Source organism: Harpia harpyja, chromosome 13, assembly GCF_026419915.1.
Source record: "Harpia harpyja isolate bHarHar1 chromosome 13, bHarHar1 primary haplotype, whole genome shotgun sequence".
NCBI lineage: Eukaryota > Metazoa > Chordata > Aves > Accipitriformes > Accipitridae > Harpia > Harpia harpyja.
This window is the reverse complement of record NC_068952.1, coordinates 39062422-39079922: the sequence shown is the minus strand read 5'-3', so window position 1 is coordinate 39079922 and position 17501 is coordinate 39062422. Positions and strand designations below refer to the sequence as shown.

The 17501-nt window shown below is 50.4% G+C and overlaps 3 protein-coding genes across 4 annotated transcripts; all 3 read left to right on the top strand.

Annotated features, from left to right (window-relative positions):
- The first annotated feature begins 230 nt into the window (after nucleotides 1-230).
- On the top strand, nucleotides 231-7515 carry GOLGA7 (golgin A7). Of its 2 annotated transcripts, none has more exons than XM_052806026.1 (5): nucleotides 231-390; nucleotides 1819-1971; nucleotides 2328-2429; nucleotides 3610-3673; nucleotides 6237-7515. In XM_052806026.1, the coding sequence occupies exons 1-4, from the start codon at nucleotides 280-282 to the stop codon at nucleotides 3655-3657; spliced, it is 414 nt and encodes a 137-aa protein (XP_052661986.1). In that variant the 5' UTR covers nucleotides 231-279; the 3' UTR covers nucleotides 3658-3673; nucleotides 6237-7515. The 2 variants fall into 2 exon arrangements, with proteins under 2 accessions (XP_052661986.1, XP_052661985.1); XM_052806025.1 differs by having other exon boundaries at nucleotides 6234-7515.
- Nucleotides 7516-7918: 403 nt separating this feature from the next.
- On the top strand, nucleotides 7919-10428 carry GINS4 (GINS complex subunit 4). Its single transcript, XM_052806024.1, has 7 exons — nucleotides 7919-8067; nucleotides 8301-8387; nucleotides 8692-8805; nucleotides 9286-9383; nucleotides 9648-9736; nucleotides 10130-10220; nucleotides 10332-10428. Exons 1-7 carry the CDS (start codon nucleotides 7969-7971, stop codon nucleotides 10426-10428), a joined length of 675 nt encoding a protein of 224 aa, XP_052661984.1. The 5' UTR covers nucleotides 7919-7968.
- Nucleotides 10429-15733: 5305 nt separating this feature from the next.
- Nucleotides 15734-17424, top strand: LOC128150116 (protein phosphatase 1 regulatory subunit 3C-B-like). The gene is made up of 2 exons (XM_052806023.1): nucleotides 15734-15855; nucleotides 15972-17424. The coding sequence occupies exons 1-2, from the start codon at nucleotides 15842-15844 to the stop codon at nucleotides 16879-16881; spliced, it is 924 nt and encodes a 307-aa protein (XP_052661983.1). The 5' UTR covers nucleotides 15734-15841; the 3' UTR covers nucleotides 16882-17424.
- The last annotated feature ends 77 nt before the right edge of the window (nucleotides 17425-17501 follow it).

Genomic DNA, 17501 nt, shown 5'->3' with positions numbered 1-17501 from the left:
CCGCGATGGGAGGGGACGGGGGAGTGGCCACGCAGCCAATGGGACGCAGGAGGTGCGCGCACATGCGTGGGCCCCGCCTTTCGGCCGCCTCGCGGAGCTGCGCCTGCGCACTGCCGCTCCCCGAGGGTGAGTGAGGCGGCGGCGCGTGCGCCAGACGGCACTTCCGCCCTTTCCCCAGACCGGAGTCGTCCCGACGCTTTTGCGACAGCCGTAAGTGAGCGGCGGCGGCCGGCGGAGCGGGCGGCGGCGGCGGCCGCGAGTGGCGGCGGCAGCGGCGCGATGAGGCCGCAGCAGGCGCCCGTGTCGGGCAAGGTGTTCATCCAGCGCGACTACAGCGGCGGGACGCGGTGTCAGTTCCAGAGCAAGTTCCCGCCCGAGCTGGAGAACAGGGTAAGGTGGGGCGGGCCCGCTCCGAGCCCTCCGGGCAGCCCGGAGGCCGGTCCCCGCCGCCCGCCTCGCCTCGCCCCGTGCGCGGCGGGAACGGCGTCTTCGAGCCCGCTCGGCGGCGGGGCGGTGGGAAGGGCTGGACCCCGCGTACGCCCGCCGGGCCGTTGGGTGTAAGGGCGGGCGGGGACCGGCTGGCGCCCGGCTGGCGTTCAGGAGCGACCTGACGGAGTGGCGTGGCCGTAGGCCCGTTCCGCGTCTTCCTGGAGCACGTGGGAGGTCTCTTGCACAAACCTCTGCTCCTTTACCTCGGGCCGTCCTCTCGGGTGTGGGAGGGAGGTGGGTTTCTTCCCTCGTGTCCCTGTCCGGGGAACAGTTCTCCCTCCAGTGCACCCCAAGGGTGCTATGCTAAGGTCTCATAGCTGTCTTTAAGTTTAAGGCGGCTAGTGCTTTCTAATCCTCTCTTTCTGTTACAGCCCTATGCATAGTGTGAGACAGGCTTGATTTCAAAGTTTAAAGGCATATTCTGCTTTGGATATTGCTTATTTTTTGGCATAAAGCATTGTTTGTTGTCCAGATGGCATTTTTGATCAATTGCGGTAAGCAAACACTTTTAATTTGCAGTGAAAAGCCACAGGAAAAATAGTTAAAAACGCTTCTCTTCAGTGTTTATGAAATTGCTGGTGTTTTGTGCTTTCTTTAATCCTGAGAAAGGCAGCTGTCTTTTGTAGCAGTAAAATAGAATGTGTTCATTATGTCTGTGAGAATAAAGCAGGCGTTGTTGTACTGTCATGCATTAACACTGTCCTCTCTTGTGGAGTCCAGCCAGTTCTGCTGAGCCTGTTCAATAGCCTCACAAGTACCGTCTCAAGTACTTTCATTTTGTTTAATGCTGTCAGATGTAATATCTTCAACTGATAGCAAAACAAACACTCCCTGCTAAAGCCTTTTCTTTTTCTCACTGCACTTCTCTTCTTTGTTTTTTTTTGTTTTGTATTGTTTTGTTGAGACCTTGTTTGACCAGCACTGCAGCAGCAGCAGCAAGGCATTACTGATATTAAGAGTTAGCTCTGTCAATCCACTCCCTAACTGCTCTTTTTAATCTAGCAGATCTCTTTGCCTGTGAATTAAGCTTCCCCCTGCCCCTCTCCCCCCCCCCCCCCCAGTTGAATTGCACATTGGTTTAGTTATGTTACTCTTATTTGGTTTGTATTCACATTGTGTTAGAATTCAGACTTGGTCTAATCACTTGGCAGATATTTAATGAAGAACTACCGGTCTGTAACTCAAAGTGCCCTTCAGACTTTGGCTCTAAACACAGTGGCTGCAAAGTGTCGAAGTGCAAATAAGCAATAAGTGAAGGTAGATATCTGAAGATATCAGTGAGTTCTGAAATGTGCAGGGCATGACAGCTAAACTTGACTTCTCTTGCAGATTGATAGGCAGCAGTTTGAAGAGACTGTCCGAACACTGAATAACCTCTATGCAGAAGCTGAAAAACTTGGGGGCCAATCTTACCTTGAAGGGTGTCTCGCCTGTCTGACTGCCTATACCATCTTCTTGTGCATGGAAACACATTATGAAAAGGTGCACTTCTTTTGTTTACCTTGTTACTTGGAAGGCAGTATGTCTTACAGACTTCAGTCAAAGACTTATTTCTTGGTAGGTTTTCTGTGGCTTGCAGTGTTGTCGTGCAAATTCCATATAGACTCTGAATCTTACTGCAGAGTGATTTCACATATACATCAGACAGACTTGTCTATATTAGTCAATTTGAGTAATGTAATGGTTGCTTGTACTTCAGAGGAATCACGGAAATTCTGTCTCTGGTTGCATGCCAGGTTCTCCTAATGTTGCTATATCTGTGATATTGCTGGGGCTCTGACTCTAATGTTGGGAAACCTGATGAAGGAACTGTGCCTTCTGTGCTGTTCTGTTACCAGGTTCTAAAGAAAATTGCCAAGTTCATTCAAGAACAGAACGAGAAGATCTATGCTCCTCAGGGCCTCCTTCTGACAGACCCCATTGAAAGAGGACTAAGAGTTGTATCCTTCGTGGTTTCTTACATTTGTCTCCTGGTTTGTCCATCTATGATGTGCTACCTCTTTATCTCAGTGTAGCACACTCTGGTCATGCTTGATCTGTGATACAGCAGAATATGTGATTAGTCTTGTTACTCTCCGTTGTGTACTGTTCTCTGGTCAGATTTTAGTACATTCAGATTTGTCGCATCGAAAGACAATGAAAATGCAGTATTGGAGTCCATCCTTTGAGACTTCCTTGAAAACGCAGTATGCATAAACAGAGTACTCCCAACACTTAGATGCTTCCTCTTTTTCAGTGACCTCTAAAAATGCAGTTTGTCTGATTGGAAAAAAAGTGACCAGCTTGGTAGGATAGAATTTGATGACGTGAAAGCAAGAGATGGCTGTTGTTTAATGTGCAACCCTCAGCTCAGGTTCTGGTGAAGATTTCGCCATATGACATCACTGTAAGTTGATACCAGCCTAGCACTTGCTCTTGGTTCTAGCGTGGCTTATTTCAACCTTTCTTCTTCAACTCTTGAACCACACTGCAGGCATTTTATCTAATTATTACCTTAGTAGTTGTAAAGACCTTGCATCGCAAATCTAGGGGTAGAATGAGTAACACATATAATTTTTTGAGAATATTGAAACCGGAGCAACCTGAAACACAGAATGCCAATTAAATGTGTGCTAAGGCTGATTCCTTGCAGTTGGGTTATCTGTGTATTTGTCTAAATAGCTTATAGCTGTCACCTACATGACTTCATTGTTCTCCATATGTTTTCTGCATTTTTCTGTGCATACGCCTCCTGGAAAAAAACCACTCAACTTGAGTAAAAGCACTTTCAGTTTGGTTAGTGACTTAGTAGCTGAACTGTGGAAGTGTTAACTTTTGTCTAGTGCATAGCCTTTCCTGAAATTTAACAGAAGATGGCAAGGCTCACAAACCCTCCATACACAGCATCTTGTGGTCTTGTTGTCAGAACAGTCCTGGGCTGGATAGACCATTGATCTGACCTGACGGGGCATCTCTTATGTGTACTGTTCCATTTGCTTTGTAGCTCTGAAACTAGCCTTGAAAGAGCAGGTATGAAGCAGAAGGATCAAAGGTTCTAATATCTTAACATTTTTCCACTTTTTTTTGTTATGTTTTCATAATCTTTTTAGAGTATGTTTCCCTAACAGCTTTTCTGTGCAGATTGAAATTACCATTTATGAAGACAGAGGTATGACCAGCGGAAGATAAAACTGTGGAGTCTCAGGTACATGTTAATCTTATCCTAGATCAATCCCAACCTGTTTTTTATGCTCAGAGGGGTAGATTCTGTCATACTGAGACAGAATATTTATCCCACCACTGTATGTAATTAAAGGCTGTTCACATAAATCTTGTGTGGGCTAGCTTTTCTGAATAAGTAGAAATATCAATATTTGGCATTATGCTACTGAGTGTTAATACAGATCAGGTGATACCAGATTTACCTTTAGAGAGATTCAGGTCTTGATTGTGTAAATATACATAAACCTACTTGTGCTCTATTATGTCCAAAATTGTTCTCTATTCTGTAGATAAAAGAATCTTTTTTTATTCTTGTGAACTTTGTCATAAGGTTCCAAGCAGACAAACTTAAGACTAACCCTTAAATCTAGGCTTCAAAATAGGTCACTATTTAAATGCTTATTTTGGATTTCCAGTTTTCGTACTAGTAGCATGAGAGAAATATTCAAGAAAAATCGTTGATGGTGCTATACTAGCACCTGCTCTTCCTATACTGCTGTGAATGATACAACTTTTCCTTTCTAATGTTTTCTGTGGTACCTCAAACCAGGGTCTATTTTAAAAGCCTCTGTGTTTCGAGCACATGTGAGATCAAGGTCATAACAACAGCATGTTAAGGATCCCCTTGTATTTTGCCTAGAAGTCAATATTATTAGCCCCAGAATCCTAAACAAATCAAAGTTAATTGATTTTACCTTATTGGTTCTAAGTATGTAGAAGATTCGCTTCTATATACTGTTGAATGGCAGCTTTTCTGTTCCAGAAGGGACTGAACAGTGAACTACTGTTGCCTGGGGTGACACTTCAGTTTCATGTGCCAAGTGGTGGGATTCTTCCAAACCTCTTCTGCGCCGAAACACTTGATAAGATACTGTATAAATACAGAATATCTTATCTGTTGTCCTGAATCTTAGAATATGGCATATTCTAAGAGTCAAACCTTACACAGCCTAAAGGGAAAATGCAAGTTACTATACTTGGTAGTATTACTAATTTCTTCCAGTGCTTTTTCTAACCTGCCTCTGCTACCTGTCTTTAGGATTTCTCTTTTGGTAGTCTGCTTATGATTGACCCATATTTACAGTGCATATAAACCAGATTAATCTACTACAAGCTGGAGCAAACCATGACAAGAAGTTCTGGTAAAGCAAACCAGTGAAGATTCTTGCTGATGCATACCTCTTTCTAAACAACTCTGGCTTGTAACTTGGCATCACTTGTAGATGCCAATTCTGTCTCAAAATATCCTTCTTTCCCAAGTGCTAATAACCAGATAATCTGTTGTATTGCATGGCGCTTGTGTTCTGCTGTTGGAATAAGTTTGTGTTTTACCAACTGCATCTGCATATATTTGGCACAAGCCATTTGTCATGACTCATTTCACAGCAGTTCTTGCAGGATGTTTTCCTAGGTGATGTGGGTTTTGAGCAATTACATAAAAGCTAGTTCTGTCAGTGTTCAAACAACTGAAATTTCTAAAATGAAGAAAGACTTGTATCATGAATTTCTGGATAGTTTGATGAATTGCAAGTATTTGTGGTCAGTAAACATCTGTTTTGAAAGCAGTATGAGTTACCCAAGTAAGCCTGATCTGGAACTGAAGCTTTTATCAGGTATTCGTCTCCTCCTAGTCATTTGGAGCCTGCAGACTGTCCTGGATGATCTGTTCATGAACACAGCCTACGTGGGCTCTACAAAACGTGGACTGTCTGGCTAGGAATAGGTGGCGTATCTTAGGACTTCTAATGGTCTCTGCAACATCTGTGTAAATTCAGAGGAACTCTTAAGATTTGCTACTGTATTTGAGACTTTATCCTACCCAATAGTTTTAAGGGGAGAAATCTTTGCATGACTCTGTCTCCAAGTGTATTCTAGCATACAAAAACTTCTTATTGCAGTTTTTCAGCTGGATGCTGTTCCAGTTCTCACTCTGGTATCTTTACTCATGATGCTTTCGGTTAACAGTGGCCAGCAACCTCTAGCTTTTTGGTAGCTTTAACTTGAAAAAGTTGCTGAAACACACTTAGTTTTCGTGATACTGTGTGGCAGAGTCACAAAGTGAAAAGAGTGCTCAGGGTACTTGAAAGAGAGAGGCTAAAATAAAGGATCATGCTAATTGCATGCAGTATAGAACTGCAAAATTACTATCCCTAGATTTTCCAAAATACCTATTGAACTTTCATGAATCTTTGCTTTTGAAAAGATCAAATTTGGACTGGCTCCTTTGTCTTAGGTACTCTGCAGATCCTGGGATGGTAGTCTAAGTCTAGGTTGTTGGCAACGTGTACAGAAAAGAGATTGGAAATATTTATGCCTGTTACGCAGAAAGAAACAAAGAACTAAAGGTCTTTATTTCCTGTTAAACAAATGAAATCCAGAGTGTTGGTTTCTGTTCCTGCTACTCTCGCCACAGCACGTGGTAACCCTACCTTTCCTGCTACATACCTCCTAAGATAACAAAATACAACTATGTAAAGGTTTGTGTAGGGTTTTGTTGGTCTTATCTAGTAATAGTTTCTAATGATATGAAACTTCTTTTCTAGCAGATAGCTCAACAGTGGACTTGCTGTATCCCCTACCTCCTACTTTAGAGCATCATTCCTTTCTCTGCTGCCAGATCCACAGTGCCATCTACTACAAGGACTAACTTCCTAAAACTGCTCCACATGGGGTGACCTAGCTGGTCAGCATCCATTTTGTGGCAAACTTTTAAGCAATGAGATCACTTTTTAGTTTTTTTCAAGAAAAAGCAGAAGTGGTAGAGCTACATACACTTCTGAAAGAAACGGGGCACTTAGCGCAACAGAAGTCTAGTTTTAGTCACGTAAGTGCAGTGCTGTTCCTCCCTAGTTCTTAAACCCTTCTGTACATCAATCGGGCTTTGGAAACCTGCAAGTCAGAGTGGGGAATTTTCCAGAAACAAGGCCTTCCCTCCAGTTCGGTATTGGAGTGAGGGGATACACAGTGCCTCTGCCTGGCGAGAAGTGACTCAAGGCAACGAGCGTTTTGTGTTTCCTGTGCTGATTCTCGTGGAAAACCAGAAGGCAAAGTGTTACTTGTTTTAATGTTTTGGTTGTTCCTAGAAGGGGGAGGAACAGCCAGACTTTAATACTGGTGTTTTTTCTACTGCTGTATCTGTGCTGTTATTGCATCTGTCAATGCTCACCAGAAGAGGGGGTCTATTCATTCATAAAACAGTAAGTACAATAAAATGGATGCTGAACCAATAAACATAACAATTCCTACTCTACTCTGATTAATATGTGAAGTGTAAAACTGTTTCTTTATGGATTTATTATATATAATTTATAGGAAAACATTGATTTGACAAACTGTTAGATGTTGTGTAAGATGGTTTTTTAATTCTGTCTGCTGGCACACCTATTGAAGAGTAGACCTGTGCATTATTTAGTATCCCCCATGCATCAACATTCCTCGGCAATACCTGCAAAAGTAAAGTTCCTACAAACCAAGCTGGCTTAATATTTTTCTCTTACATCCTTTTCCCTTATCAAAGCGAGGATGTCCTGGCTTAGGTTCTGAGCGTCATTGTCCAACTGTAGAAGGAATTCCAAAAATTTAGAAAAGGAGAAGACTTACACAGAACAGATTGAGTGTTTTGGCTTTTGGTGGTACTGTAGGTGCTAATACTGGATCTGAAATTCCAGGCTTATTACTCAGCCACTGATTTTTTTTTTTTGAGATTTGTTTAATATTTGAATTGTATAAAACTTGTTTTTTCTAAACTGTAACAGTGTTTGCCTTTCACATCTGTTGCAATATTGGCAGAAGTACTAATGGATTAGTAAATTTTTTCTTAAACTGTGTCTGTGTCATACTTGATAGCACTGCTTTGCATACAGTAGCACTAGCAGTGAGATTTTTTTACTCCTACCGTAGCAGGGTCTCGGTTGTGAACAAACAGAGCCAGCATCGCTTCAAGATCAGTTGCTAAGCCGCAACCGTTTTGTCCGCTGTTAATATAGCTTTGTTTTTCAGCAGCTTTCCACGGCTCCTGACCGCACGCAGCTGTGCTGTTGTCCTCCACCTCAGCGCCCCCGCCATTTTCTTGAGGTTGGGCGCGTGCGCGGTGGGGCTCACCCGTGCCGCGCCGGGCGCCTGCGCAGTGCGGGGAAGAAGCTAGGCGGTGCCGGGCGCCTGCGCAGTGGGGGCTCGCCTGGGCGGCGAGGAGCGCCTGCGCGGCGAGGAGCGCCTGCGCGGCGGGGCGGGTCGCGCATGCGCGGAGAGCCGTAGCTGTTGGCGGGAGGCTGTGGCGCGATGGCGGCAGCGAGCGGTGAGGGGACGGAGGAGGACTCGGATGGCGGCAGCGAGGAACTGGTGCTCACCCCGGCGCAGCTCATCCGCAGCCTGGAGCAGGTAGTGTGGGCCGGGGAGAGCGGCTGAGGGGCGGGCCCCTGGGCTCTCTGGGGAGATCTGGGGGCGGGGGGTGGGTGACTGAACGCTGGGCTCTGTAGGACAGATGTGGGGTGGTTGGGGGCCGGGTCCATGGGCTCGCCGGAGGAGGTGGGGAGGGCTGAGTTTCTGGCCTCTCTGGGGACGGGCGTATAGGAGGTGCATTCCTCGCTTCTGCTTACAGTGTCTTCTTTCAGGCCTGGCTGAACGAGAAGTTTGCTCCAGAGCTGCTGGAGAGCAAACCTGAGATCATCGAGTGTGTTGTGGAGCAGCTAGACCATATGGTAGGTTCTGCTGGGCTAAAGTGGTGGTAAAGGCAGGCCCTGGTTGCAGGCCCTGGTTGCAGATACATGCATAGGTCCCTCTGGGATTGCCAGGATTATCTGCTCCTCTGTCCCTGAGATAAGGCTGTTCTGAGTACCTTTTTTGAGCTTGTCTTGGAGGGGGGACTGGGAGATACAAGGAAATAGCATGCTTGGTGTCCCCAAAAGCAGTCGCAGTCTGTTTTTGTGGGCCCTATGTACAAAACCTGTCTTCCTCTCTGTTTGACATTTCAGTCATTTAATTTCTCATTGCCTTTTGTTGCAGGAGGCAAACCTGAAACGGGCAAAGAGAGGAGACTTGAAGGTCAGCGTTCACCGCATGGAGATTGAAAGGATCCGTTACGTGCTCAGCAGCTACTTGCGGTGTAGGCTTGTAAAGGTAATACTTGCTTCTGCTGCCCAGGGGGTGAAAAAGGGTGACTTCAGGAGTGATTTTTACCCATACAAGGCCTCCTGCTTCAGCAAGGCACTTAGTTAAAGCCCGTGCTCTGTGTCCTCTGAAGTCCAACCCAAAGGAATTCATTCCTTGGACACACTTTTCTGTTGTTTTGAAGGAGGATCACAGCATTGCTATGAGTGGTTTCTTACCTCATCTAAGCCCAGGATGGCACAATTGAATGCTTGCATGTTCTGCCTGGGTCCTGCCATGTACACATATGGTTGTGCAGCTTGGAGACCCCAGTTGGCCATATTGCTGTTAATTCAGGAGCAGGTATTTGGGCAGGCCTGCAGCTGCTGCATACACCCATACAGCAGTGGACTGCTGCTTGCAGGGGAAGCCTCTGGGGAGTGGGGGTTGTAGGCACTGACCTACTGGGAAAAGTCTGTTTCAGTCTTTAGCATTGTGTTCCAATATCAGATAGAGAAGTTTTTCCCCCATGTCCTGGAGAAGGAGAAGTCTCGAGCCGAAGGGGACCCTTCCATTCTGTCACCAGAGGAGTTTGCTTTTGCTAAAGAGTGAGTATGTTTTGGATGCATCTCCCTCCCTTTTTATAGGTTATAGAACTCGGGTTTTACCAGGAGGTTTCCTTATGGACAAGGAAAGAGCTGAAATAAAATAACTCTGGTAACTCTGAGGCAGTTACCAGGGCAAGCCATTGGGCTTGTCTCTGGCCATGCCTGTGGAACCAGGAGGTGTCACTTGCTGGCGTTTTGAGTCAGTACTCTCCCCACAAATTTGTATTTGATTAAACCAGTAAATGCTCCAATGATTTGTTTCAGGTACATGGCAAACACAGAGACTTATCTGAGAAACGTGGCCCTAAAACACATGCCGCCCAACCTGCAGAAAGTGTCTCTCCTAAAATCAGGTGAGTACATCCAGACTCCAGGGCAATCTGAAAATTGCAGCAGGAGGGATGTGGGGAAAGCTCTGAGGAGCATGAAATGTTATGGGCTAGTCCTCCAGCTGGTGCTCAGCAGAAGCAAAGATGACGTGATAACAGTGTCATAACGCTGCTCTGCTGTGTGGTGTGTGCCTTGATGCTGCTGTCCCTTGGTGCTGCTGTCAGAGGATCGTGCTTGCCCCTGCCGTTGAGTCTTGTCTTACGTTGAGGCAGCGCACGCTACATCTGATCAGAAGTGTCTAGCGTTCCCTTTACTGGCCATGAGTTTGCTGTCCCTCCCACCCCTCTATTAGCTCGGTGTCCTGCAGAGGAACATAAACAAGAGCTGAGCTTGTGCTCCGAATCCGTTGTTTGCAGTTCCAAAGCCCAACCTGGACTCCTTTGTGTTCCTGAGGGTGTTGGAGCGGCAGGAGAACATCCTGGTCGAGCCAGAGATGGATGAACAGAGGTAGGTGGGCGCTTCCCCGTGCGGTGCACGAAAATAAGCTTGTTTCACAAAAGCATCGCGGGTTACAGCAAAGCAGGGGAGGCCGTTTAACTTGACATCCATCTCTGGCAGAGAGTACACCATCGACATGGAGGAGGGCTCGCAGCATCTGATCCGGTACAAGACCATTGCCCCGCTGGTGGCCTCGGGAGCGGTGCAGCTCATCTGAGCGGTGAGCGGTAAGTGCAGGGCCAGGACGGCCGTGACGCCGGGGGGCGGCTGCTGCAGCCGCTGCGGACCCCCCCCCGCCCTCCCGTGGCCGGCAGGTGGCGCCGGGGCGGAGCGGGCCGGGGGGGGGGGGGGTTTGGGCCGTGGGGGGGGCCCCGGCCGTGTCCCCTTCGGCCGTGGCGTGGCTGGGCAGGGCAGCAGCAGCAGCAGCGTCGGAAGGGGTACCCTTGAAAGCACGCAAATAAACCAGCAGGACGTCTTTCTCTCTCTGCTGATGCCGAGGGGCTCGTTGCCCCCACAGCTCATCAAACTCCTAATTGGTTATGACATGCCTGGAATATGGCCAGACTCCTTTCTCTGGTGCTCCTGAGCAAGGGCAGTCTGTGTCACGGAGCGTATCCTATCCTCTAAGGTGAATACAGCCTTTGTAAATAGTAGGGTGCTCTCTTTTAAACCTGCAGCTGTGTGTTCATTCCTGTTCCAGTTTAGCACTATTCTTTAAATTAGGCCGTTGGGTGGAAACTGACTGACCGAATGGTGTGGCAACCAGCTATGTGAACTCCGCCTTCCCCGTCAGCTTTGATCTCATCACAGGGTCTGTGCAACCCTGGATGTTGCGCAAGTGGCCTGTTGCTCTGAGGTGAATCAGGGGGATACTTCTGCACCATATTTGGCATATGGTCCATTGAGCAAAAAACCACCACACGTGAAGATATTTGATGGCAGAGCAAATCTTAGTTCTTGCAGAAAGAGCAGGAGGGGTTTGGAACACATTAAGGATGGAAACTGCAGTTCAGAGCAAAGGGAGTGTCATGAGCGAGCAGGGGAGAGCCATAGGGTCCTGTGTGTGGTGCTTAGCACCAGCTCCTTACCTGCAGTGGGAAGGGAGGGTGAAGAGTTTATGAAGTTTGTTCCCTTTGTCTTTCTGACTATCAGCTGGGAGACGGCCATGAGCTTAGGAATTCAGGGTTTCTACTAGCCTGGAGTTTCTCCCTTGAAGCATTGTTATGCGGACCAAACAGCAAGTCTGCCCTGCCTTTGGGGAAGGCAAGCTGCACAAGCTTTGTTCTGCCTATGCAGCCTGTGTCCCAGTGTGGATACAGCTGTGTCAGTACAGCCCTTTCTAATATGGCCAGAGAGGAGCTATGCTGCTTCTTCCTGGCATTTTGGCAATAATAGCCCTATCCTTGTAAAATGCCCACCCTTGCCATTACAGGTGTCTGAGGTTTGCCTGCAGAGTAGGCCTGGATTTGGAATTGCTACCTGGACCTTCTGCTGATAATGGCATTTCTTGCCCTGGGCCAAGGAGTGAGTGCTTCCAGGAGCCATGGGCAGCTGTGTTTTCTCTGATCAGATTGTGAATGCTGCAATCACGATCAAAGCTTTGGAAATGTCAGACAGCATTTGCAGGCTTGTCACAAACCTCCTCTTAACCAGAGCAACTGGTTCATGCTCAAGGGTGTTTGTGCCACAGCCATGGGGTCTTTATACTGCCCATGTAAAATTTGTGTTTCAACCTGCAGTTCTGCTACATGCGCAGACTTTGCGTAAAGCCAACACTAGAGCGGGTCCTGCACAGAGGGTTTAAGTGCTGCTATTTCATCTCTTGGAATTCTGCATGTAGATCAAGTCCAGCGAGGGGGGTGAGAAGCCTTGCTGCTTTTCCAGCCTTTTCCAACCTGCTGCTTTGGACTGGCTGACTTCAGGGACATTGCACCACTATTACAGCTAATCCTCAAGCTCAAGGCTGCCTTCGAATAGTTTCCTTTGTGCTGGTCACGCAAAGGAAAAGCTCCTCTGGCCCTGGTGACCCGTGCATGCCTCTTCTAGTCGGTGGAGAAGCCAGGGTGTCCCGTGCTACTTCAGCTCAGTGCCTGTCAGGTGCGTGGACTGACAGTGGCTCATGGACAGACAGTGGCTCGTGTTCCTTCAGGGCAGGGTCTTCCCTGCACGGTGGCCTGTGTGAGGAGCAGCCTGGTGCTCCTCTGACACTCCCCAGCCAGGCAGAGGGTAACACAGTGCATCTTGTAGTGTGAGTGGCTTTGCATGTGTGGTTTATAGTGTTCGTAATGAATCCGTTTAGATAAAGAAGATTCTTTTAAGTATAGATGTTAAGAGGAGGCTGGGTTTAATCCTTTGGAATCAGTAGCACATACCTCTGCACAGCCCCCCAGGAAGGGCTGTGGATTGTGCCCTGCCTGTATCTACAGCCCAGGCTGCTTCACAGAGGTGACTGAAGCTCCCAGCCAAAGTCATCGTTAATCCGCTGCTGCAGAAACGTGCTATAGAAGGGCTGCCTGGAGAATGTCTAGGTGGCACGTCTGAAGACTTTCTCCTTGGCCCTATTAAGTTTGACTGAAGAATTGTCCAGACAGCTAGTACTTGCCTTACCGCTGCATCTCATGTGGCTGCAGCAATGTGGGCATAAGGGGCACCTGTCCTCTTCCAACAGCTGAATCTTAACTGGATCTGATTGTTTCCAGACTGCCTTCAGTACAGCTCCTCTCTGGAGTCTGACAGCTGGCACAAGGCAATGTTCATCACAGGCTGTGCAGGATTTTTGAAGGTGGCTAGTAGGCTGAAATCAGTCAGGCTCATAGTGAGATTCAGTTTTGGCATACCTGAAAATGCTGCTGTCTGCTTTTTGTGTCCTTCCATGACTAAATACCGGGACACTTTTGGGACTGGCTGCAGCCTTAGCTAACACTGTGCCTCTGTTCTGTCTGTGTTGGGAGAAGGGGAAGTGTCTGCAGCTTTGTCAAGGAAGTGATGCCTTTGGCTTGTACTTATAGGTGGAGGAGAAGACCCAGCAGTCCATCCGCCTTAATCTGTGCCTCTGGAAGAGAATGTGCAGAGTGGGAACAGTTTTTCCAGCTTCCATGGGGTCTGCTGCAAAGCTTGGGTTCAAATACATCCCCTGTTCTCTGCCCCTCCAAGGTGGAGATAGCTTGGGTTTACTGAGTGATTAGCGCTAAACGCTAAGTAGGTGGATGGTGAAAGAGGTCGCAAGGAGGGCACTGATGGTGAGCTGTGATTTCCCAGCCTGAGCCGGATCTGCTCTCCTGAGTGCAGGAGAAAGGTGGGGCAAGTGGTTTCATTGCTAGGAAGACTTTCATGTCTGTGTCAGTTGCCCAAGTCACTGAAGTGGGGGGGAAATGCACTGTCAGCACGAGAGGATGTGATGAAAGGATGGTTCTCTGAAAGCAACTGCTGAAAATGGACTCATCGCCAGCATTGTATGTGCTGGAGGGCATCTGTCCTTGTAAGCATACGTCTAGTATGCCACCCATCACAACAGTGCACAGGGGGACTGTCTTCCATTAGACCCCAATCATGTGTGAAATGTGGAAAACCTGTTGAGGGATTTTTCTGCAGGCTTTCTCTTCCACTGCCCTTGTTAACCCTGGCTGCAGGCTGCTGTGCTTCTGGGTGACAGTAGCTTTCCCAGAATCGAGAAATATCTGTGTTAGAGCTGGTATCAAGGGAGTTGTTCCTCTGAAAGTCCTGTCTAGGAAAAGTAATCCAAAGGTGGTTCTATTTCTTTTCTCCTGGGTATCTACAGGAAAATGATCTCAAATAAATTACATGTGATCCAGTGAGGATGATGACTACCTATACAAACTTTCCTACACGGTGGGGAAACAACTGGAAGTTCTGCGGGGAAAAGTTTCAAGTGTTCAGAGGTTCAGAAGCAGACAACTTGCGAGACCTTGAGCAAGAGCCCTTAGTTCAAAACGGGGCGGGGGGGGGGCAGTTTGCTGTCATGACCTCAGGAGATGTCGCTTGGGTTTGTAACTTGGGCAGTTGCAGCCACAGTTAAACCTTGCAGGGTAGCTGATCCTCCAGCTGACCTCTGCAGAAGGATGTGGTGCTGACTGTCTCCGAGGCTGGCCTCAGAAACAGGGAGCGCTGCTTCCAGCTCGGGCCTGAGCATGGTCACCAGCCAGGGCTTCGGCCGCAGCGTGCAGGCTGCGTGCTGACAGCGGGACGTCTGGTCTAGGCCCAGCAGACGGATCTGCTCTGATGCTGGGGGTACCCAGCAGCACTGGCCACCAGCAGACACCTCCAGCTCCTGCAGGCCCAGCCAGGCAAGTGCGTCTGGCCCCTGGTCACCCACAAAGTTCTCTGTCCTGCTCCTCCCCAGGCAGGAGTGTCTGGCCAGCAGAGACACGAGTCCCACACGTCCTTCTAGGGAATGGTGCTGCTTTGACTCTCTTGCTTCTTTTTCTGCTGGTTTTGCTGACTGAGGCCGGGGCTGAACTGCAGGTTTTTGCCAGCCAAGCACTGGGTTCAAGCTCACTTCTGGCCATCCTGTGAGAGGTGTCTTGTGTTATGCTGGAGACGTTCAGACACAGGGGTGAGGGAAAGCTGTGTATAAATACTTGATAGGTTGTGTCATGAGCTGATGAAAATCTGTACTGTCAGCAGGAGCAATCAGGGCTGCTTAACATAAATGGCTAGACAGCTCTGGAGAGATTAGCAGGTAGTACAGGGCAGGGGTGATCTGATTTAGGTGACGGTCTTTTCTGTCAAGGAGTCACATGTGAGCTGAACAGAAGGTGATGTTGAATATAGGTGTCAGGGACACCAGTGTCTCTTGCCTGCTCAGGTGCAAGTGAATCTCTTTCTCAGGCAAGGAACTGGGGTCAGAAACTTCCGAGTTAGATTCGCTTTTGGTAGAGGATGAGCCTGGAGTCTGGGATTTTCTTTGTGCTTAGACACCTTGGAAGTAGCTGGTTTTGGACCTGAAAAGGGACATAGAAAAAGAGTTCAAGCCTCCCACCACTAAAGACAATGTGAGAGGAACGTGCTTCTCCCTCTAGCTCCCGCTGGGCGTTGACAGTTCAGTAAACGCCGGTCTTGTAAAAAGCACTCGCCTTTTTCTGGCATTCAGAGCTTTTTCTGTGCTGCTCCTCCCGTCAGCCCGCTTCACAGCTGAGCTCCGTAGCAGGGAGCTGAGCTCCCGAGGAGAAGGCCGCAGCCAGGAGCGTCGCCCGGCAGAGAGAGGATGGTCGCCGGTACCCGGGTCGCGGGGCCGGCTCGGGCTCTGTGCTCGTTAATCGGCCTCGCCCGAGAGGGCTCCTTCGCGGCACAGCGTGGGGGGCAGCGCCGCCCCCCTCCCCGGTGTTTGGGGAGGTGCGGGGCCAGCGGGCAGAGCCCGGCCACGGTGGTCGCAACCGGGCCGGCGGGTGGTCGCGCTCGGCGGGGCCGGGGGAGACCCGGGGGCGACCCGGGGGCGCGTTCTCAGCCCGTCGGGGCGGGGCAGCCCCGAGCCCCTATTGGCCGCTCGGGGGTGTGTCTCCGGCGCTGATTGGCTGTCGCCGCGGCCGCGGGGTGTCCCGGCCGCCGGCGCTCCCACGGCTCCATTGACCGCGCGGAGCCGCCGGCAGCGGGACCGGAGCGGGCGGGACGCGATGAGCTGCGGCGAGTGAGAGCGGGGCGGGGGCGGGCGGAGGGAGGGAGCGGGGGGGGGGGGGGGCACTCGCCGCGGCTGGAGGTCCGGCAGCCGGGGGCAACGCCGCCTGACCCCCTCTTTGCTTCTAGGCTTTTCCAGGTGTATAGGGCGAGGGCCATCGCCCCCCCGGCCATGCCCGTGGACCTAGCCATGCGGCTCTGCCTGAGCCACTCGCCCCCCATCCGCAAGCTGCTGAACTCCTACGAGGAGCTGCGGGGCAACCGGGGGCGCAAACCCCTCCGATCCTGTCTCAACCAGAAGCCGAGCGCAGAACCCGAGCCTGAGCGGCGAGATAGCACCAAGAGCTCCAAGGGCCAGAAGAAGAAGAGAGTCGTGTTTGCCGACACGAAGGGGCTCTCGCTGACGGCCGTCCGCTTCTTCTCAAAGATTGAGGAGGACCTCTGTGACTTGCAGCATGCCCTGTCTGACCTCGCCTGCTTCCGACCTAGGCTGTGGGACTCATGCCCAGAAGCGTGCAGGTATGTGCTGGACTTCCCACAGCCCTCTGCGGACTACGTGACTTTCCGCAGCCGCCTACACAGCAACCTTGTCTGCCTGGAGAACTGCCTGATCCAGGACCGTGCCCTGTCAGGGACAGTGAAGGTCAGAAACATCGAGTACGAGAAGAAAGTGATGGTCCGCATCAGCTTCGATGGCTGGAAGAGCTTCCGGGACATCTCCTGCCAGTACATGCATAGCACGTACGGCTCGGCCGACACAGACATCTTCTCTTTTGAGCTTGCCCTGCCCAAGCCATCCGTCTCCCGCAGGCCCACAGAGTTCTGCATCTCCTTCCAGTGCGGACAGAAGACCCACTGGGACAATAACCACGGGAGAAACTACAAGATCTGCCACGTGGGCGTGATCCGCCCTCCCTCCCATGCCGTGAAGGGTGCCACTGGGGCCTGGGAGCATCTTGGCACCTCTCGGGCTGCTGCCCTGGTCCTTTCTCACCTGCAGACCTGGCGGCGCTCAGAGACCCAGGCTCCTTATTGGTAGGAAGGCAGTGTGCGGAGAGGTGTAGGTCCCTTCCATGTCCCGACTACAGTACAAGGGTCTTTGGGGAGGGGTCAGCTGCAGAAGATGCTGCTCATGGTTTTGTTAACTCCTCCATGTGTTGGGCCTGCTGCTGTACAAGCAGCTCCTGCTCTCCACGGAAGCTTCTTCACTGCTGGCTCCTGCCGTACAGGCTGGAAGCCTGCGTAACTCCTGCCCATAGGTTCTCGAGGCAACACTATTGCGAGAGTAGGGGAGTGACAAAGGGACGGCTGCGGCCTGCGGCCGTGTCCGTCGGCCGCTTCGGGTGGGAGCCAGCCCTGTGAGCCGCGGGGGTCCCGGTGCTGCCCAAGTGCCTTCGGTGGGGTCTCAGCAGAGCTGCCGCTCCCGGGCTGCGGCAGCAGCCGCCAGCGGGGCCTGCTGCCCTGGGGGCGGTCCCGAGGAGGGCTCGCCGTGGGGGTGACCGAGCGCGCAGGCCACCGGGCGGGGCCGCCTCCGGTCGTTGTTGCTGTAACGGGGAGTTAATAAAGTGACGGCGCTTCGCGAGTCCGGGCTCTGCCGCCGCCGCCGCCGGGGCGGGGGGGGGCGGGGGAGTGGGCGGGGCCGGCGGGCGGGTGGGGCTG